This window comes from Asterias rubens, chromosome 11 (genome assembly GCF_902459465.1).
Source record: "Asterias rubens chromosome 11, eAstRub1.3, whole genome shotgun sequence".
NCBI classification, from domain to species: domain Eukaryota; kingdom Metazoa; phylum Echinodermata; class Asteroidea; order Forcipulatida; family Asteriidae; genus Asterias; species Asterias rubens.
Genome location: NC_047072.1, coordinates 13,411,958 through 13,434,896, shown reverse-complemented (window position 1 = coordinate 13,434,896; position 22,939 = coordinate 13,411,958). Strand labels below are relative to the sequence as shown.

General features: G+C 38.5%; 1 protein-coding gene and 1 long non-coding RNA gene across 3 annotated transcripts; both read right to left on the bottom strand.

Moving 5' to 3' along the window:
* Nucleotides 1–154: 154 nt before the first annotated feature.
* LOC117296555 lies at nt 155–2,111 on the bottom strand. Its single transcript, XR_004519775.1, has 2 exons — nt 809–2,111; nt 155–722 (listed from the first exon to the last, which is right to left on the bottom strand). It is a non-coding gene; the product is annotated as an uncharacterized LOC117296555 (long non-coding RNA).
* A 4-nt stretch (nt 2,112–2,115) lies between these two features.
* On the bottom strand, nt 2,116–22,409 carry LOC117296553 (transmembrane protein 181-like). 2 transcript variants are annotated; one of them, XM_033779535.1, is made up of 16 exons: nt 22,022–22,409; nt 17,217–17,320; nt 16,383–16,432; nt 15,045–15,135; nt 13,903–14,024; nt 12,825–12,944; nt 12,546–12,626; nt 11,478–11,577; nt 10,189–10,316; nt 6,571–6,720; nt 6,160–6,262; nt 5,581–5,632; nt 5,026–5,108; nt 4,005–4,094; nt 3,685–3,751; nt 2,116–3,135 (listed from the first exon to the last, which is right to left on the bottom strand). In XM_033779535.1, the coding sequence occupies exons 1-16, from the start codon at nt 22,156–22,158 to the stop codon at nt 3,063–3,065; spliced, it is 1,551 nt and encodes a 516-aa protein (XP_033635426.1). In that variant the 5' UTR covers nt 22,159–22,409; the 3' UTR covers nt 2,116–3,062. The 2 variants fall into 2 exon arrangements, with proteins under 2 accessions (XP_033635426.1, XP_033635427.1); XM_033779536.1 differs by lacking the exon at nt 22,022–22,409 and adding an exon at nt 19,719–19,900.
* Between the last annotated feature and the right edge of the window lie 530 nt (nt 22,410–22,939).

The following is a 22,939-nucleotide window of genomic DNA, read 5'->3' as shown; positions in this document are numbered from 1 at the left end:
AACCAAGGTGTGTTAAAGATATTTTACATTATTGCATTAGTAAATGAATTTTTGTTTACTGAAAAAGCCCTAAGGTTTGCTGAAGTAGTTAAATATTCACCTACTTTATATACACTATATTCATTATCTACATCATACCAAAGTGAATTTTTGCAGCTCAACATATTTTAATGGTTGTCCCATTGTTTAATATTATTAATTCCTGAAAAAAATTGTGGAATCTGAAAAAATCGGTTGGCAAAATGGCTGATGCAGAATAGGTTAAGTTTTGCGCCCTGTACTCCAAACAATGGCGCTAGGTGGCAGCAGACATACTGGTTAATTTGCATAATCCTGAGCATGAGCAGTATATTACATTCTCCTTTTGGTAATCTTTTAGGAACCTTATGAGAGCCTTATGAGGACCTTTTAGGAACCTCATGTGAACTTTATATGAACCTCATGGGAACCTTATAGGATACCCATGGGAACCTTATAGGAAACCCATGGGAACCTTATAGGAAACTCATGGGAACCTTATAGGAAACTCATGGGAACCTTAGGAAACTCATGGGAACCTTATAGGAAACTCATGGGAACCTTATAGGAAACTCATGGGAACCTTATAGGATACCCATGGGAACCTTATAGGATACCCATGGGAACCTTATAGGAAACCCATGGGAACCTTATAGGAAACTCATGGGAACCTTATAGGAAACTCATGGGAACCTTATAGGAAACTCATGGGTTATAGGAAACTCACGGGGAACCTTATAGGAACCTCATGGGAACCTTATAGGAAACTCACGGGGAACCTTATAGGAACCTCATGGGAACCTTATAGGAAACTCATGGGAACCTTATAGGAAACTTATGGGAACCTTATAGAATACTCATGGGAACCTTAGGAAACTCATGGGAACCTTATAGGAAACTCATGGGAACCTTATAGGAACCTCATGGGAACCTTATAGGAAACTCATGGGAACCTTATAGGATACTCATGGGACATTTTAGGAACCTTGTGGTAACATATTGGGAATCTTTTGGGTACCTTTTATGCGAAACTTTCAGTGTATTTACACTTTAAGTTTACTACCACCAGTGTCTAATGTCTTTAATCAATTCTTGTGTAAAAACAGAATCAGGAGATCCCTAGTATTAACTATAAGAGAAGACAGGACACCAGATTCTACAGCTGAATACAAACAAATGGATTAGACCAAGGTTGGAATTTCATCTTTGAAAGGGCAAGGCCATTTCCTTTTAGAAATGGGATAATTACATCTTGTGAAATCTCTTTCGCTGCAAATGATCTAGCTCTGAGCAGTTTCCCAATACTACTTTAATATTTTAAAAAATTTGAACCAATTTTTATCTTAAATATTATTGCAGATAAATACATGTATAACTTAATGACATACCACAATGCTGGTTTATAGCAATGTAAAAATCCAGAACAAAATATACAAGAGAATACATAATAAATTCAGTTAATTGGGGATGTAAATCAACAAATTGACTAGAGCGGGATTCAAACCAGCAGCCTCATGATTAAGGGATCACTTTTCATTTCAAATATCAAGTAATCCACAAGCTCAGCTGCTTTCCTTGCTGTACAGCAGTTACAGATTGTATGGCTTCTGACGGGCACCCCAACAAAGATATTGACAACATTACGAGACAGCCAACATGGGGCTAACAAAGCTCAGTCAGTAGAGCGCCGGTACATTAATCTGGAGGTCGATGGTTCAAATCCCACCCTAGTAAATTTGAATATGTGCAAACCCAAAATATTTAACAATTTACCCAGTAAGTTTCCTTTGTGGTTTTTACTTGATAATAAATTAAGATTGAAATAGTGTCATTATGTTCTATCATTTCCTGCCCCCAAATATAAACCAGGAACAAAATGTGTTTGAATTTTAAACAGTCCTCAACAATCATGAAGCTGTATATTGATTATGGTGACTTATTCGTGTTTGAAAGTATTATTGTCCAAATATAATATCTCAATACAAGTGCATTTTAGCCAAACATGTGAAGAATATACTGGAAAAAGAAAACTGAACATGTTCACCTGGGCCAAATTTCAAAGCTGCTTAAGCAGAAAATACTGCTTACTAAGTTTCTGCTAGGCAGAAATGAGCAGGACACCAGTCACAAGATGTGCACTTAACATGGTAGTTTGGCTGGTAACCTTATTTTGTCAAGCAAGATTTTGCTGCACTTGGCTACTTTTTGTGCCTCATTTATGAAATTTTGCCCTGATATCATCATCACCATAATCTTAGTTGCACAACTTCAGGAGTCATCGTTCATGTGTGTTATACAGTGTAGTGTGCTTTATAGAAGATATGGCATCAGTTACACGCTGACTATAATTTGTGGGTGCAATTTGACTCCCTAAGTGACATGCATTAGCCACTTACGGTGGGTGCGTTCGTTTAGCTTCCCTGGGTCGACCCCGCAGTACTCACTCGGGTGAGCCCCTGAAAAGAGCTACGAACAATCACACTCGCCCTCTCGTGGTGACGGCATGCTCCTCAGGTCGCCCCCAAGTGACCCCCTCCACAAGCAGGGCACTAGGAGCTGACCCGGGTGAGCCCCATTAAAGCTATTCGAACGTACCAGGGCAGACCGGGGTCGACCCAGGGAAGCTAAATGAACGCACCCACTGATGATGTGAGGAGTCAATACAAGAAACTCATTGGTACCCTTCCATAAAAAATGAAAAATAAACAAACAATAATTTATTGCACACAGAGAAATGTGCATGACACTAAACAGTCAATAACCAACTAATTTTACGATAGCAGTGCAGACAGCATTGCTACACATTTCCATAAAAATGGTCTCACAACTAAGTCAGCGTTCTGCAGATTCTTTTCCAATGATAGTTTTCTTGTTGTGTGTTATCATTAGTGGGTACCAGGAGGTAAACATTGCTCAGTGTAAATACAAATAAAAATAAAAACTGGTTCCAACCAATCAACTTCCAGCCTGTTTTAGAAGCTAGTACTTTTATCTCACCCTTGGAAGCACTTCCTGTTTAATGTCAAAGGTCATCGCCATGGTGATTACTCATCTTCACTGTCTTGGTAGTGGGTGCCATTTTGCAATGGTCTCGTTGTATTGTCGTCACTGTCAGAACTACAAACAAGGTGTTAAAAAGAAGAATATGATTCATAAACTTTACTGCGTTTTGGGGTATTCCTTAAAGTTAACTTATTATCCAAATTATTTTGTGACCTCAAGATTAAAGTGCCGGTGTGGCAGGAGATTCTGTCCCCTAATACAGCGAACTGTGTACAACCTTCTTCTGATGGCGCCCTCTTTTGAATTAACCTCCTTCAGCCCAGGAGCTTTTCCCACTTCCTCTGGAATGTTATTTATGACAGACATGAAGCATTATAAATGTATGTTTTTATTATTTATTAATTGAACTAACAACCTTCCAAATTCTAGCATAGAATGTGCCAGAACTCAAACTCCCCTTTTGACAAGAAGCTTATTCAAATCCTATAACAATAGTTGAAGAAACTCAAAGTTTTTTTAAAAGAGTCTAAAATATCAATTGCTTTTGAACAAGTTAATTGTAAATCAAATAATGTTAACACAATGAGATTGTGATAAGGAAAATGGACACTGTCTGCGACCACAAAAAATTCTACAAAACACGTCTAAAAATAAAAACCTTACCCGTAAATAAGTTCATCTTCGGACTCGTTCAGCATGGAAAAAGTTGGATTGTCTTTGAAGTATGAATCTAGTTGGGAAAAAAATCAACGACAAAAATCAAGTCAGACAAACATTTTGGTAAATTTCTCCAAGCACAGGAACGGATATAAACACTGGCCTCATGAGCTCTATTTGTTTGAGACAGATTTTAGTTTACTTACAGGTGTGATCAGAATTTACAAATTACAAGACTGGAACGATCTTCATCAACCTGATTTTTTTTGCTTTAAATACTTGTCTCCTAAGTTAACTGTAATATTTCAAAATGTCTGTGTTGGTACCTTTGTGTGCATTTTTGGAGGGTGAGTAGACAAACGCCATGGTATACAGGTAGTAGTTCAGAAGACTATAGAAGGCCAGAAACTCTGCAGGTACAATGGAGTTAAGGAAAAAACACTCATGCAAAACAACCTCTACAAATCTTGCAAATTCATCACAGAAGCAATTGTTCTGTCTTGACAGTTTGTACTGAAAAGTAACATCATTTATTAGTTCATGGCCAGGAAGATCCCTTGACATAAACTGTTTTACTATGGGTGCATTCGATTAGCTTCCCCGTGTTTACCCCAGTGTTCTTAATTTGATTGGCAGAATGGTGGCCACAGCACCTTGTAAACCATTACATGTCGCTTAGTAAAAGGAGTGGGTCTCATTAATCAAATGTAGTCCCTGATTTATTGCAGAAAAATACTAAGGGAATAAAAGAGTAGCAACGAGTTCTTTAACGGCCGTTTAAAACAGGCAGGGTCGTTGCCGTGTGATAAAGGCCCGAGCCGAAGGCGAGGGCATTTATCGCACGACAACGATCCTGAAAGGTTTTAAACGGACGTTTAAGAACGAGTCACTACTCTTTTTTCCCCTTTCATAAATGCCCTTTTGTTAAAAAACGTTAACAAAATACAATTATAGACACTTTGACAATTGAAAACTCAAGGTTTGAAGTATTTTTTTCAAAAACTTTGTGAAGAATCTGTTTGATGCGCGTGGGTTGTGTGTACGCGCGTGCGCTTAGAACTAGATTACGCGCTGTTACTAATAGCTATGAATTGCGCGCTCCGCGTGATATTATTGGTGTAAGCGCCAACCCGACACGCGGAAGCCAGCCAAAGTTATAAACAGCTCCAGCTGGTCATTATCAACCGGTTAAACACCCCCACGTGACACGCTCACCACCAATAAGAGTAGCAAAACTGTCTGGGGTATTTATGAATGTATGTTAAAGCGCCTTAAGTGTCACTGAGTGATGAATATGCGCACTATATAAGAAACCACTACTATTATTATTAAGTCCAAAAAGGATATAGTTCTTGTAGTACGTGGAGAGCTCTGATACAAAGTTACCATTCAGGATTCCTATACCAAACCTCATTACAATGACAGCCACACTGTGAACAGAAAGCAAAACAACAAGATGACTTGAGCAACTCTAAAACAGAACAAGGGACCATTTCAAATAGCTTGGTCCATGTTTAACTGCGTAAAGGCAGGGTATACCTTTGGTAATTGCCAAAGACCAAAATCCTCACTTGGTGTATCCCAACATATGCATCAAACAACAAACCTGTGAAAATTTGGGCTCAACTGTTGGTCGAAGTTGTGCTTGTGCCCTTGACGAAAACATTCTGTTATTTATGTTTATATTTCTGTTGAAATTGTAATTTGTTGTTTTGTAAAGTGCATAGAGATGTTAACTCACATTATGCGCTATATAAATGTAATTCATTATTATTATTGTTATAGGTGAATTTGGCAGACGGCCGAAACCCCTCGCATGACCCCCGATCAATGCACATGCACACATATGGGTGGATTTATAAGATTCGCAAGTCAATTAAGACACATGAACACGAGACTTACCTCACAGCCACAACAAACAGCATCAACACAGTCATGAATCGTAACCGAAGATCTGAAAAAAGTGAAAGTAAGAACTCCATTTATAACATTAATCGTTTCTAAAGCAAACAAGTTTTTCAATCCAAACTCTTAAAAATAATTAATTTTAAGGGTTTTGATACCTATTGTAGATCAAGTTTTTGTCTATGACATCAATCTCTACTCACTGTGAATGAAAATGTGTGTAATATGTAGACGTTTCTTCTTTGTTAGCCGTCAAGTTTTTGAGAAAAAAAAGTAACAATCACAGAGCAATGTTTTCAGAAGATTCGCGTAAAATAATTGTTGTCTTCTGAGACGGAAAATATTTTTGTGACACTGTTTTACTCATTTCTCAAAAACTATAGCACCTCAGCAAGTAATATTTGAAGGGAAGCTTTTTACTATCATTATATTCACACTGTATAATATTCACACTGTGTTAGTTTAATGTAAATCTTGTTTAGCAGAATAAAATCGGAAAAATGATCGCTCGGAGTACTTTATGAAAAACAGCACCTGCCCAGCCAATGGGTTTGATTTAAATAAGAAATTACTTACTCATGTATGGGAGGGACTTGAGCTCTGTGAACGCTCTGATGATCAGGAATACCAAATAGAGAAGATACAGTCCTCCAAAAACCAAGAAGAATATTACAAGACCCTGCAAATACACAAACAGTTTTAAGCCGAAGGACTAATACAAGTCCCTAGTACAATAGTCCAATCCGAGACCATCATATTGAGATCTGAGCGCACGATTCTGTTTCTTCAAACACTTCAGTTTGACATAGGTTATGGCTTAAAATTTACTTTCATATTGTTGGGAAAGTAAAATTTAGCAGAGACTTATATGAAAGTAAAATCAATTTAACAAATGCATAAAGAAAAGTCGAGAGTTGACCTCCATTTTCAGTCTTGGTTTTAATATCTGAATGAAAGAAAGCAACACGCCTGCATTCTACGACTTACCAAGAAGTTCCCGCTGTCTACTTTATAGTTGAACGTCGGATCAAAAAGAGATCTGTACTGAGCCCAGCAAGCCAGCACCACGGCAGAAACCCAGATGAAACCTACAAGCACTAGCTTAGGCAGGTAGAAATACGTCCACTTTCTATCGCTCTGAAATAGAGAAAGTATGAAAACCAAAACTATAAAAAAAAACTCAGTAATTTAGGTTTCAAAACTCGACTTATTCTTGGGTTTTTTATGGACACCCATGTGGTCAGGGTTAGCACTAGCTAAGGCTGGTAGAAATACGTCCACTTTCTATCGCTCTGAAATAGAGAAAGTATGAAAACCAAAACTATAAAAAAAAACCCAGAAATTTAGGTCTCAAAACTCGATTTGTTCTTGGTTTTTTTTAGACACCCATGTGGTCAGGGTTAGCACTAGCTTAGGCTGGTAGAAATACGTCCACTTTCTATCGCTCTGAAATAGAGAAAGTATGAAAACCAAAACTAAAAAAACAAACACCAGTAATTTAGGTTTCAAAACTCGACTTATTCTTGGTTTTTTTTATGGACACCCATGTGGTCAGGGTTAGCACTAGCTTAGGCAGGTAGAAATACGTCCACTTTCTATTGCCCTGAAATAGAGAAAGTATGAAAACCAAAACTATTTTAAAACCCCCCAGTAATTTAGGTCTCAAAACTCGACTTGTTCTGGTTTTGTTTTGGACACCCATGTGATCAGGGTTATGACTATCCTTCCCTTCCATTACCCAGTTCTACCCAGTTTCAAATTGAGCACCAGACCTGCGAATCCACTCTTTTGTGGAACCGAGTTACCACTTGGTTGACAGTTCCATTTTCGAAAGACTGTGTCCCACTGTGTCCCAGAAACAAGACTTTTTTTTCAAAATCAGAAAAGAGTCCCAAATTTCTGGAATTGCCCCAAGCCTAGTCTTGACACCCTTGCATTAGTCAGTGTCAAACTATTGTGGTCCAAATATTTAAACTCAAATACCAAGATCTTAAAATAAAACAACATTTTCAAAAATAATATTTTTAGTCTAATCACTGCATTCATTCAATTTTGGCACAGTGGTCATCACGGCAAACAACAAAATGTGCATACAAAAATAATAATAATAATAATAATAATTCAAACCATACCATGCATTTCCAAAAGCGAAATCGACTAAAAGCATAATCCTTCAACAAAATCAAACGAAAAATAGTTATTTACTTGTTTCAAAACATTATTTGATTAAAAAAAAAAAAAATATCTACATTACATTTGAATAGAAAGGAACTTGAATAATGCCAACCAGAAAAAGGTTAACACTAAACATTCAAACTACCATGTCAAATGTACAATTTGTGACTGGTAATCTGCTCATTTTAGCTTAGTGGAAGAAATGTTAAAGACACTGGATACTGTTGGTAATTGTCAAAGACCAGTATCCTCACTTGGTGTATCCAAACACATGCATACAATAACAAACCTGTGAAAATTTGAGCTCAATTGGCAATCAAAGTTGCAAGAAAACAATGAAAGATGAATCATTCTTGTTGGATGAACTGTTTGCTCTCAGATTAAAACTGTTGGGTCAAATATAACCTCTTTCCTCTTAGACTATATTACTTTAAAGGGGTAGTTTCTAACAATGTTTTATTACATCAACATCTCTCCAGTGCTCTTCAGCAAGTTTTAATGGTAATAAACCTGTGGAGTAACTACCGAACGTACACTCTGCCTTTAACCTTGATAAAAGTGCATATCCATTATTCAGATTATGTATACAAGATTGACAAAAAACTGCCGCGCAGCCACACTTAGCGATAGGTCTTCATTAAATATGCATTTAATGATTAAATATAACTCCACTCAAATTAGAAAGAGTGTCATAGTAAGCTAGCTGTGCTGGAAAAGCAAACCTTTGAGAATTATTTGAACACACCTAGAAAAATAAAAATAAACCTTTGAAAAAGTATCCGACTATTATTTACAAAATACATCAATCAAACATTGGTCAAAGTGTATAATTTGGTGTGGAATTTGTTTGCCTTTTTCAAGTTAACAACTAATGCACTTCAAACAATATGAAAATAAAAACAAAACGTTTACTTCGTTCAGTCTTTAAATATTGCCTTCACTTGGGGTAACGTAATTACAATACTTTGGGTCCCATCTGTAAGCTAGTCATTGGCGCGTCTTTGAGACGAGATTATTAGTTTAAAAATCACAAACCATTTCTGTTTTTTTTTGTCTCTATATTATCTGTATAATTACATGGCAGATTGGTACTTAACATAATTAAGGTCAAAGGAAGGCTGTCTGTGCTATTTTGATTCTCAGGCATTAAAGGCAGTGGACACTATTAGTAATTACTCAAAATAATTATTAGCATAATACCTTACTTGTGACAACGAGTAATGGGGAGAGGTTGATAGTACAAAACATTGTGAGAAACAGCTCCCTCTGAAGTAACGTAGTTTTCAAGAAAGAAGTAAATTTCCACGAATTTGATTTTGAGACCTCAGAATTAAATTTTCTTTTATACATATGTTGAAATGCACCAAGTGAGACAAACTGGTCTTTGACGATTACCAATAGTGTCCAGTGTCTTGAAAGGGAGAGAATAACCTTTGGTTATTACTCAAAAAAAATAAATGACCATAAAAACATGCTTCATAAGAAGCACAGCAGCAGCGCTGGTGATGATGTGTAACATTTTGAGAAACGATTCCCTTCTAAGGAATGTGGTTTTCAAGAAAGGGATTCAAAAAACATTTCAATCTGAGAACTGTTTCATGCATGAAATGTTTCTCAAATTGTGTATTCTAATTAGCGATTATTCTTCCTGCATTCTCGGTGATACCTCAAAAACGCTACTCAATTTTGAAAATACATCTTTACAGGTTAGCTTCATCGTATTCATGTATATCACCATTTATATAGGATAACACCAATCAAACGGTTAAAAAAAAAAAAAAAAAATATACTTTTTCTTTAACCATGCACTATCCACATAATAAATTAGTGAATAATAAATTACCTGCACGAAGAAAAAACCCCAGATTCTTCGCACTAAAGATATGCACAAATCTCTCTTTAGCCATTTTTACACTACTCTATTCCCTGGGGGCAACCAGAGGGAATAACACTCGGATTGCTTTACCCCTGATTTACTCAGGCAAAAGGGCATACCCCTGGGGAATAGGGGCACACCCCTTGAGAATAGCCACCCCTGCTCTGGTGCAGGAGTAAGCGGAGAAACCCCAGGGTGTTCATGAGACGTGCAACCGAAACCCCACGAAATAGAAAACTAGGCGGGGACAGTGTGAAAGTGTGCCGGGGTAACTGTGGGGTAAAACAGATCCTGGGGCCTCCCCAGAGTGTTGTGTTCTACTGGGATAAGAGATAGTGTGAAAAGGGCTATAGTGTAACGCATTTTCCCAAATAATGTGTGAGGCATTTATGGAGAATGAACTGTGGAGGGGCTTCACCCTGTTTCAGCCCCAGTCAATAGCCCAAATCAGTTAAGAGTAGCCCTCACCTTGAAGCAGCCGTCCGACTTTGTGATGTTAGGAGATATCTCATTTAAATAAAAAATTAATAAAAAATAAACAATCTCAGACATACCTTTCTGATTCCATGATACGCACACAGCCAAAAGAGAAGCAGAGCACAGAGGAATGTAGCCTGGAAAATATCATCTAGGACGACGGTCAACCAGGAGTCAACTAAGAAGTTCAACGGGAAGATGGGATCTGTTGGAAGGAAACGTCAACAATTAGTTAGTGCTGAAATGAGGGCATGTTGAGCGGTCAAGAGCACTGGGGTCAAAACACAAAACGCTCCCTAACTTAGGACTAGTCCTAGAAACTGCTAAGAAATAGAACTAGTCTTAAGTTAAGACCAGTTATTGGTCCCAACTTATCAGCCCCTGGTTAACTAGAACTCAAGCTATGCTGTTTCTAATCAGCAGAAAATGGGTTCGAGGACTAGTCCTAGAAAATGCTAAGAAATAGGACTAGTCTTAAGTTAAGACCAGTTATTGGTCCCAACTTATCGGCCCCTGGTTAACTTGAACTCAAGCTATGGTGTTTCTAATCAGCAGAAAATGGGTTTGAGTCCCGGTCATGACACTCGTGCCCTTCAGCAAAACACTTAACCATTATCGCTACTTCTAAAGAATAAAGGTGGATTTGGGCTATATGTAAGCAGACAGCACAAGACTTTTGGGTTAGATGTGTGGAAATGGGTGTCTTTTTAAAAGTTACAAGTATCTCATCTCACTGTTAAATGGTGTATCATTTCGTTTGATACTCTTTTCAAAAGAGCATTGAAGCATGGCATCATCGGACAGCAAAACAAATGGGCCTGTTTTAATAAGCAAAATTTCTGCACTAGTCCAAATTCAATGCCATTTTGTTTGAATATCGTCAAAGTTCAGGAATAAACTGAAAATTATATGTGCAATGTACACCATATATTTGTGATGTGATGTCAGTGAACGCTTTTGGATTTTGACCAAAATTGCACTTGATGGGCATCGGGAAAAAAATGGCATTTTGCACCATTTTAATGTGAGGCTTGTAAATTTTATAGACCGTATTGAATATGACGTCACCGCTCAAATATCTGCCCTACAAGATGGCGTCTGTGTGCGTGTGTGTGAGTGCATGTGCCAAAGAAATCAAACCGGGAATGCTGCATGATGCGTGCTTCGATGATGTACGCTTTGGAGGCGCATACGGTTTGCCCTACAAGATGGCGACTTTCATAGCAACAAAGGGGGTTATTCAATACGGTCTATTCCACAAGGACTCTATATCTATTGGAAAATAAGTAGATAACAAAACTTAATTTGACCTTGTAGCCCCTCTTTTAATATAGGAATCCTATATGGATAACTATAAGATGCTTACCGTTATATAACAGAAGAAAGGGAAGCAAGACGGAGAGCCATTTTTGCTCGATGGACCAGTCACGCATTGAAAACTTCCTCAATGAATGAGCAAACATACACTGCAAAAACAAGTCATACAAATTCAGAGTGCAAAAGACCATGCAGGTTTCATGATACATTTTAGGGAAACTTGGTGTCCCAGGCAAATAACCTGAGTGTATGAAGACAAAAATATTTTACACGTTATTGGACCCTACATTTGTGCAGGACTTTTAAAGTCTGTTGAAAAATGAAAACTGACAAAGACGTAGAAGCTTCCTTCTGATCTAAAAGATGCTCTACACCACTACAAATTATGAACTAGAGTATACAGTGGGTCTGGGTCTCCCCCAAGTCTAGAGGATGAAGCCCCCTAAACCTCCTTGGTGTTACATTTCTAAAGACTATCTACATCACCACAAATAAAGAACTAGGGTAGTGGGTCTGGGTCTCCCCTTGGTCTAGAGGATCAAGCCCCATGAACCTCCTAAGTGTAACATTCCTAAGACTCTCTACATCACCATAAATAAAGAACTATGGTAGTGGGTCTGGGTCTTCCCTTGGTCTAGAGGATCAAGCCCCCTGTACCTCCTGGGTGTTACATTTCTAAAGACTCTCTACATCACCATAAATAAAGAACTATGGTAGTGGGTCTGGGTCTCCCCTTGGTCTAGAGGATCAAGCCCCATGAACCTCCTGGGTGTTACATTTCTACTTTCTCTCTACATCACCACAAATAAAGAACTAGGGTAGTGGGTCTGGGTCTCCCCTTGGTCTAGAGGATCAAGCCCCATGAACCTCCTGGGTGTTACATTTCTACTTTCTCTCTACATCACCACAAATAAAGAACTAGGGTAGTGGGTCTGGGTCTCCCCTTGGTCTAGAGGATCAAGCCCCATGAACCTCCTGGGTGTTACATTTCTACTTTCTCTCTACATCACCATGAATAAAGAACTAGGGTAGTGGGTCTGGGTCTCCCCTTGGTCTGGAGTACCAAGCCCCTTGAACCTCCTGGGTGTTACATTTAAGAAGAATTATTTTTTCTTACCGTGACAATGAACGCCAACACTAAGAACACAAACCGGAACCATATCTCCATTTGGGAAAAGCTTGGATTGTACGTATGGAACTGTTTGGGGATAAAACAATAAAAAAACAAATATTTACAAAGTGATTAAAAAATAAAATAGTTTTCTCAAACTGATCACAAATGACTGGATTGTTCATTGGTAAATCGACTCAAATGCATCCAAGTTCATCCAATTTGACTTTTTATTTCACTCACAAAAATTATTGTGTAAAGCACAGAATGCGAACTTTTACTTACTTCAAAGTTGATCTTTGTGACCTTGACTTTCTCCAAGCCATGGAAGTAGACTGTTATGACATAAGAGGAGTACTGTATTGTAGCAAGATGCAACAGCAACAACTCTTCACACTCTTCGCCCTGTAATAAAAAAAGAATCAGACTCTTGTTGAACCTCCTACTGTCTGACCATTGAATACCATCCATTATATAACAAACACATAACAAAAAAGACTTGTAAAGTCGCACATATCCACCCTGCTAGGTGCTCAAGGTGCAGTAAAACAAAAAACAAAACAAAAGAAAACAGACCCTACAAACCTAGTCCTTAAAGGCAGTGGACACTGTTGGTATTTACACAAAATAATTATTAGAATAAAACCTTACTTGGTAACAATAATGGGGAGAAGTTGCACAGATGAAGAAAGAGACCTGTCACCCCAGGAGTGTTGAGACTTGGGTTCAATGAGGAGATTGAAGCATGGAACTGGATTGAAATTCCTTGACGGAGTGTAAACTTGAAGTAGTTGTGAGATATAGTGGGGAGTCTTGACGTTAAATCCAAAGTCATTTGATTGGAGGATTTTTCTACTTTTTTGGTATGCAAGTTGGCTCAAACAAGGTTAAAAGCCACTATTGGAAAGGGGCTACAAGACGACAACATAATGATGAAAATAACTCAGGAGAGCTGAAGGTAGGAATTTATATTCCTCTGTAAAGAGTCTAGATTGTAGTATGGAGGGAAACATGAACAAGGCAAGGGGTTTCATAGTGATGCAATACAAGGAATAAAGCTGTTGGAATGACTCTTTGATCTTTCCGAAGGACACGCGCATCACGACTAACCAGAATATGATTCGAACCCCAACTCTGTGAACAGAATAAAGCCCGGTTCATACTTCCTGCGAATGTGAAGCGAGTTTGACGTGAATTTGACGTCACATCTATCCTTTCGCAGCACTATTCGCAAGTGAGTTGAACAGAACTGCTGCGAAATTCGTTGCGAATTTTGTGACGTCAACATTCACTTCGCATTCGCATTTGCAGGAAGTATGAACCGAGGCTTAACTTGAGAATTAGGCCGGCTAGGCACTCCTACCTTTTGGCATGATAGTGTTCTTGTATGGTTGAAGAATACATTGCTGATTGGTATCACGCTACCATCCTCTTCTAGGGCTCGGATAAAAATGCTGATGTTGAATAGTTTTTGGAAGCTCTCGCCTTCATAATACAAAAATTAATGTACTAGTAAATCTTCGCAAAAGAATCAGATCCATGTATGAAGAAGCGTCAACAGTTACTTGCAAATATATATTTACAAAACTGAGCATTTCAATGACTTCATCTTGCAACTTGTTTACCATGGCAACATAACAAAATTATGGGTGCTAAACCTAAACATTTTCTGAAACTCCTCGTGCTACACTTCAGAGGATTTAAAAACTCTATATATTACCTTTAAGAACCAGGGTAGTGGGTCTGGGTCTCCCCTTGGTCTAGAGGATCAAGTCCCATGAACCTCCTGGGTGTTACATTTCTAATGTCTCTCTACATCACCATAAATAAAGAACTTGGGTAGTGGGTCTGGGTCTCCCCTTGGTCTAGAGGATCAAGCCCCATGAACCTCCTGGGTGTTACATTTCTACTTTCTCTCTACATCACCACAAATAAAGAACTAGGGTAGTGGGTCTGGGTCTCCCCTTGGTCTAGAGGATCAAGCCCCATGAACCTCCTGGGTGTTACATTTCTAAGACTCTCTACATCACCACAAATAAAGAACTAGGGTAGTGGGTCTGGGTCTCCCCTTGGTCTAGAGGATCAAGCCCCATGAACCTCCTGGGTGTTACATTTCTAAAGACTCTCTACATCACCATAAATAAAGAGCTAGGGTAGTGGGTCTGGGTCTCCCCTTGGTCTAGAGGATCAAGCCCCCTTAACCTCCTGGGTGTTACATTTCTACTTTCTCTCTACATCACCATAAATAAAGAGCTAGGGTAGTGGGTTTGGGTCTCCCCTTGGTCTAGAGGATCAAGCCCCCTTAACCTCCTAGGTGTTATATTTCAAAGGTCATGTCTATGTTGATGCTGATGATTATTTTTAAAAAGATGACATCCATGAACCCAATTTATCAAACATCATTAGACCTGCTGTCACATTGCGTCTGAAAATCTTCAACTGAGTGATGTTTGCGAGGATTACAAAAAAATATAACATGAATAACAAAATAAAAACATTTTTTACCTTTCCCGTTATTAACCTCTATTACCGACGTCAGCCACAGAGAGCGGTTAAATCTGTTCAGTAGTGGCGACGTCACCTCAAACGGTCCATTCTATTGAAAGGGGTAAAAATTACACGCTTAACATCAACATGTACCACTGACATTCAGGGCTATATTGCTCATTACAAACTAACAATCTCAGGCATTCAGTTTCATTCTTGAAGGCGTACAGCAATTAACTTTTGGTAAGGGGCACTTTCATGAGGAAAATGTAACTTTGTGTTGGAACTTGGCAAAGGGAACCACAGCAAAAGCACAGGGCACCATGGCAATCTCACTAACATTTCAACACAATCCTGCTGATGAAGGGTGATATCTTTCTAAAATATACCACGCTCAAAGTTTGCTCCAACCAAGGGAAAAACCGACCAAGGGATGCATCAAGCTAGTCTATTATATAAAGCAAATTATGTAGGTGGAATTGCCTTTGAGCGAAAAAAAACCAAGAGAATTTAGATTAAATTACAACTCACAAAAACATATGGAAGCATCATGGCCCGAGGCGAGAAAACACCTAAACATGTGATCAGCGAGCCTGCTCATAACACTAAATTAGACTAACCCACAGAACAATGGTTCTTTTAAGCTCCAGAAAATATAATTTTGTTTGAAAGTCTTGGAAAGTCTTTAATTGTTGGGTAAATACATGAATTAACTGTTCACCCGAACCCCCTGGAGTTGCTCAAATATTTGGTTTCCTTGGACGCTATTTTTTGTTATCCTACTAGAGTAGATAGTGTGGGGATTTTGTTGGATTTGTTACTTTCAGGATTTTTTTTGTAAAGGTTGGGTCGTAGGTTGGTAAATACTCCAAAAATGTATGACCATACAAACTGACTGACTAGGTGAGAGGCACTGCAGCTGTTGATAGTAAAAACTATTTTGAGAAAAAATTCCCTTCAAAGTAATATGGTTTTGATAAGTTCCCCCCCCCCAAACATTTGAATCTGAGAAATGATTCTAGCAGAATCAATTCTCAGAACTTTCTGAGGGTTGGTGTCCATTCACGAATGCTGCAGCCAGGTATGCGGTTGGTACCCCCTACAGTCGCGTCACCACTATACGTGGACGAACGCTACGTTCAAGAGTAAGTAAAAATAACATGACATTTGTTGTCATTTTCTCAGCAAGTAGGCACTGTGTTCACCTGAAACTTTCACATGTGCCTTTTATTGTATCTTTCTAAGGTGCCTAAACATCAGCATTACATTGAAAAAACCCAATCAATGACCCTACCTTAATACCTTTTAAAAAAATTACCTGCGGCATTGTTTAACACAAAATAATTTCATACTTACTGGCAAGTTTTTGCTTGTAGCTATTTCTTCACTAACTTCAATACCTGGACCTACGAAAGGAATTAATAATGCCGTTAGTACATTTACTGTGTATAGGTTTGAGGTACTGCATGGTGAGGTATCAATGTAAACATTCAGTTTGCGGTAACACCATGTGTGTACATGTCTACTTTGCTGTGTAGATTTATTCTTTGAAAACTTGTCTCGCTATTTATTCTACTGCGGCTGGTGGAGTAGATTTCAGAATTCTTAAGACTACTTTTAGAACTGTCCACATGTATGGAAAGGTTTGCGGTAACACCATGTAATGACTATCTCTTCATTAGTTGTGGTGGTGGTTCTAAAAAGAACAGTTGGTTTCAACTCGACGTTTTGATCATTATGCTCTGATCGTATTCTTTCTTTTTTTTCTTCTCCAGAAGACGATCAGAGCATACTGATCGGAACGTCGAGTTGAAACCAACGGTTCTTTTCAGAACCACCCCAACTCATTTAGAGATAGTCCAGATAGTCATTACATGGTGTTACCGCAAATCTTTCCATATTGTATTTCCACCATGCAAAGTTTCAAATCCTACTTGTCCACATGTAACAACAACACTTGCGAGCAATAGAAAATCGGTCTGGACTACTTTTGCTTACTGGATCAAGGGAACTTAATTAATAACTTCACTGTCGCGGAGTGATTTCTTTATTAGGCGATAACCCATTTCTGTTTTTGTTTTTGTTTTCTTTTCTTTTGGGGGGGGGGGTGTTATTTGCCAAGGGTGCTGAGTGGCTATTTAGGCAAAAATCAGGCAAAATTAAAAGATACTATTATCATTAATAACATACCTGCAATCCCTAATACGACAGAGAGAGTGAATGCTGCGAAGAATGACACAAAGACCAGAACAAAGTGCCTCTTCGTTAACGTGTAGAGACGCATCTGGACAGACCTGAGAAGGAAGGAAACATGAGAAAATATCTCCATCAAAGTATGATTACAAAAATCAAGCATTTATAAAAATTATTTGCCCTTTTTTCTTTAGATTACAGTCTTTCCCTCTCTCCCTGCATCTCATAAATCAGTACGTTGAATCAACAACACGTCAAGAGTTGTCAGGCTTGCTAGTGATCTATCACATGAAAATCCATTGGTAGATATTAAAGGAACACGTTGCCTTGGATCGGTCGAGTTGGTCTTTGAAAATCGTTCTGTAACCGTTTGTTGTAAAATGTATATGGTTAGAAAGATATTGTAAAAGTAGAATACAATGATCTACACAAATGTGCCTCGAAATTGCATGGTTTTCTTTTTACCCTGTCGACTAACACGGTCGGCCATTTATGGGAGTCTAAATGGCCGACCGTGATAGTTCGCGACGTAAAAGGAAAACCGTGCAGTTTCGAGTGATACTTGTGTGGATTATTATATTCTACTTTTAAAACATCTTTCTAACCAATGCATTTCACAACAAACGGTTTCAAACGCTTTTAATAGACCAACTCGTCCGATCCAGGCAACGTGTTCCTTTAACTATGTCCACATGTACTACCAGGGGCATAAAATATGAGCACCCCACTTGGAAATTCCATGACGACTATTTTTAAGAAGCAGGCCTGAAATTACATGGATGCCATGGCCTTCGTTCATTACCCCAGGTATGGCCTTGGTGCCCTTCAAAAGTGGACTGTGGACACTATTGACCCATTTCACCTTGAATGTGCCATACTGGTGGGCAATTTTACTGTGCGTTTTCATATATAACTCCATGCATAGAGTGTGCTGTGCGTTATGCAGTGAAGTGCGCATTTTAGGCGACGCGGCGTTAGTACGCGTAAACCTAACTGCCCACCAACATGGTGAGCGTGGCATCAGTCGCTGCGTGTGATGCGCGTCAAATGTGTGTGTAGACCACCATGACCACCACGAACAATATAACATGAAGTAGAATGTAAACACAAAGAGAATGTCAAAATGCAGTTATGTACATAATCCTAGTGGGCCAGGTTGTTATAAAGCACACAGCCATCTGTTAATAACGCCTCACAGCTAATTAAACAAAATATTAATTATTAATCCAGCTAATGACCTTCAGCCTAATTGACTTTTAAGTAAACGTCGCTAACAAATATTATGCGATTGAAATACTGTGATAGTGGTCCACTTATTTTTGTATACAGTAGGTATCCAAACAGTTGTGTTTCTTGTGTACATTTTGTGTATTTGGGTCGAAACTGCATCTCTGTCTGTTTTTATTTTAGCTTGTAAACCTTCTTGCCTTGTGTGTATTTTTATGTTTTGTTTATTTCCTATATTTATTTATTGTTTCATTTTACTGTTCTTTTAATTTTATTTCAATATTTATATCCATCCTGTTAGTGATGCTTGTGCTGTTTGGATGCTGAATAAAATAAAATAAATAAATAAATAAATAATATAACTTTTGGTAATTTTTCTAAAGACCAGTATACACACTTTAAGTGGTGTTTTTCAAAAACCTTTGCACAACTGTTCATCAAAGAGCCGGGGTGTTACACCGCCATTCACTGCGGCACTGCCTTGTAACACCCCTATTAGTATTACAGAATGGCAAAAGTCTGACTCGCTTGTGGCTCGGCAGGTCGTCGATCTAGTAGGCTGGTGCTTGCGGGTACAGCGCTTGGTGACCAACAAATGAAGCGTTGGGCATATTGAGAAGTCAAAAAACATGCGATGCGACAGAAACACAAGTACCGAGCAGTACGTGTGTCATGGTTTTCAAAAGTGGTAAAAATGGAGCAAATCTGCTGACTAGCTGTCGAAATTGTACGTTTTTAACCATTTCGCCCTGCACACATTGTGTTAGCTTCGTAACCCTCCAGCTACGCCATCGGCAGGAGGGTTACGTTATATCGCAACTACAAGCTTGCGTGTCACGCACATGTTTCAACACTTTTTACTTGTCATAAACCATGTAAACAATGGTTTATACACACCCACGTGATGCAGTCTCCACCAACAGGAGTAGCGAAACTGTCTGAGGTATTTAGGAATTACATTAATAGATTAGAACTAATTTATTTCAACGAACTTGATTCAAAATGCAAGTGGTGGCACTGGCAGGATGCGGAAATTTGTCCGTGGAATTGTTTTGTATCAGGTTTTATACAATTGTATCCGTATTTATAAGTAGGCCATATCTTTTGAACAATAACAATACACAAACTAACAACAGTACACTAAATTTAACAGGGAATTTACGTTATATGCACCCAGCCGGTCCAATGTTTAAAACCCAGTCCACACAAAAAGTATCTGAATCGCGTTATTCTGAGATGGGATGGGCGTGCGGCACACACGAGTGTACTTACGGTTCGATTTCTCTACCCATTATTTCGTCAGACCAGCTCTAGATTCGTGAAACTTGAAGAAACACCACCGAATATTTTGATTTGGGTTTCAAATCCGCATTTTTACGTCAAAATGCAATAAAGTTGAGCTAATTTTATACACAAATTGTTTACGATAAAAACTGTTGCACGTATTCCGTATACATTATTCGTACATCCCATACATACAACGTTGTACGAGTTTTGTTATTGGCTGGTACACCGCAGTAGCTACAATAAAGTGTTTGTTGTTGGTTGGTACCAGCCATTATGTTAGTCTCTTCTCGTGAGTTGAACAGACGAAAATAACATAATGCGGATGTTTTAGACGCCATGAACCAGAGACTAGTTTAAGGAACTCGAAATGGGAGGGGGTTGATTTAGTAGTGAGGAGGGGGTGGGGGAGGGGGGGGGGCTCGAATTGATAACCCAAAACAACAACATGCCTGAAGTAGACTGGATAATTTTCTTTTGTTTTTTTCTCTGATCATGCTTTGAGTTTTGATTTTCAGAATCAAGTGGCGCCCAATAAAACTACAAAACTACAAAATTCACCAACTAGTCCAACATACACCACTACACAAAGTATAATTAACTGTTGGAAATTATTATCAACTAGCATAACTTGTAGGCCTAGTTTAAAACAAAAAATCAAACATATTAAGCGGGCTGGCGTTCCGACCCATATAGCAGATAATTTATATACATATTAAGCGGGCTGGCGTTCCGACCCATATAGCAGTTAGAAGTTTATTGATTTATTTAAAGACCTTTATACAGGATACAAATATATCAGCACACAACGGCTGTTTTACATTTTGGGCCTTAAAAATGAGAATGAGAAAAAGAGTCAGAGTGAAAAGATTATCAAAGGATTTTTAAGGAAAAGCAGTGACAAATTGATTTGTTTGCACATAATAATTCTTGAAACCGACATTCGTCTATAATAATGTATTATGATTATTGTGGCTTTGTAGAAAAAATAAACACTATTAGATAGGCCTTCTCTAAAAAATGATACATCTTCAATCGTTTCCAATCATCATCTTTAATAACCTAAAACATAATAGTGGTGGATGAATTGTCTTAAAATAAAGCATAAGCCTAAGAATAGTTTGGTTTTATATAGTCAGACCACTTCCCCCATAATAGTGATAAGTGAACATTAAAGACAGTGGACACTATTGGTAATTGTCAAAGACTAGTCTTCTCACTTGGTGTATCTCAACATTTTTTTATGCATGAAATAACAACCCTGTGAAAATTTGAGCTCAATCGGTTGTCGAAGTTGCGAGATAATAATGAAAGAAAAAAACACCCTTGTCACACGAAGTTGTGTGCTTTCAGATGCTTGATTTTGAGACCTCAAAATCTAAATCTGAGGTATCGAAATCAAATTCGTGGTAAATTACTTCTTTCTCAAAAACTACATTACTTCAGAGGGAGCTGTTTCTCACGATGTTTTTTACTATCAACCTCTCCCCATTACTAGTAATCAAGAAAGGTTTAATGTTAATAATTATTTTGAGTAATTACCAATAATGTCCTCTGCCTTTAACTGAAGAGGTTGGGATGGAGGGGGTTCACAAGCATAAGCACTCCTCTACTCAATCCACAATAACTACAGTTATTGATGTTGTGTATACCTCATTATTCCCACACACCACCGTATCTCACCTTCCACTATGATCTACTATTGGAAGTGTGTGTGTGCTTGGGGGGGGGGGGCATGCTTGATTGTGATATGTCAGAATTTTTATCACTCAGACTTTTCACGCAGAAATAAAAGTATCATGTCCTACATATCCATGCCCCCCCCCCCCGATTTTTTTTTTTTTTTTTAGATGAGGTCATAAAAAAATCCCCATGCACTCACCGATATGACCTTTCATAATTTATAGTATTTGGGTACGATGTAATCCTGCAATGATTGTGAGGTGTCAGAATCTTTATCGCCCAGATAATTCACGTAGAAATAATAATGTGGTTTCAAAAGCAATGCGTCTTCTACAATTCCCCCTCCCAATTATTATAGTATGTTTAATGAGGTCATATAAAAACATGCAATCACAGAAATGACCTTTCATTATAGTATTTGGGTACAATGTAATCAATCCTGCAATGGCTTGTGAGGTGTCAGAATCTTTGTCACCCAGATAATTACCGTATAAATAATAGTTTGTTTTTTAAAGCAATGCGTCTTACAGCCATGCCCCCCGATTTTTTATTATTTTTATTATTATATTTTTAATGAGGTCACAAAACACAGAGACACATGCACTCACCGATATGACCTGTCATGGTAGTATTTGGGTACGATGTAATCTTGCACAGCATCGTAAAGTCCCGTGGCGTAACCCCACGCATCCTTAATCTTCCCCTTCCACTCTGGTGTCTGGAAAGAGTAGTTGACTGCATCCATGTTGGATGCTAGCTGGGAGCAACTAAATGACGGGGCCAAAGACGAGTGTCTTACGGTATCAGATCCTCCTCACATCACGCTGAAGATTTGGGATGGATGCGTACTAGCCGGTGGTTCAATTCACCACACACAAGATGCCGATGACGTCAAAGATTGCGATGCTTAAATTAATGCTAATTTAATATTCGCGTAGTGCACCTTATTATTATACAAAATAATTTCGGCTCTTCAAGCTGGAGAGCAGGACTCGCCGACAACCACTGGAATAATTTAACGGTATGGGAAGAAAGCCGTGAGGAATTAATCAATACCAACCAAGGCTCGCTCTTAATTATTCATAAGGAGCTGTACCACGACGTCGCGCTGTAACAACACACGCTTAAAAAAAACTCTCAGCAGACTTCGTTAACATCTCTAGCAGTTCTCTCATAATGATGCTGCAGCGTGCACAGTTTCCCAGATGTGATATAAACGCATGTGGTACATTGTCGTTTCGGTCCGTGTCGTTGCCTGGAGCAATTAGGAAGGATGTGTTGCCAAGCAACGCTCTTTTACGTCAGATCCTTTCGAGTTATCTACGAAATGTCAAACGGCAAGAGCTAGCGCCGCAGAACTAAAATGTGCTTTATTTTGTTTCGGGGTTTCAATAATGGGTGCTATACCCGTGTGTAATTAACAGCGATAGTCCACACGCAAGTGAAATCATAAAGAAGACGAATGGCATTTTTATAATAATTATTGTATGTGGGAAATTAAAGGCATTCCAACAATCAATGAAACT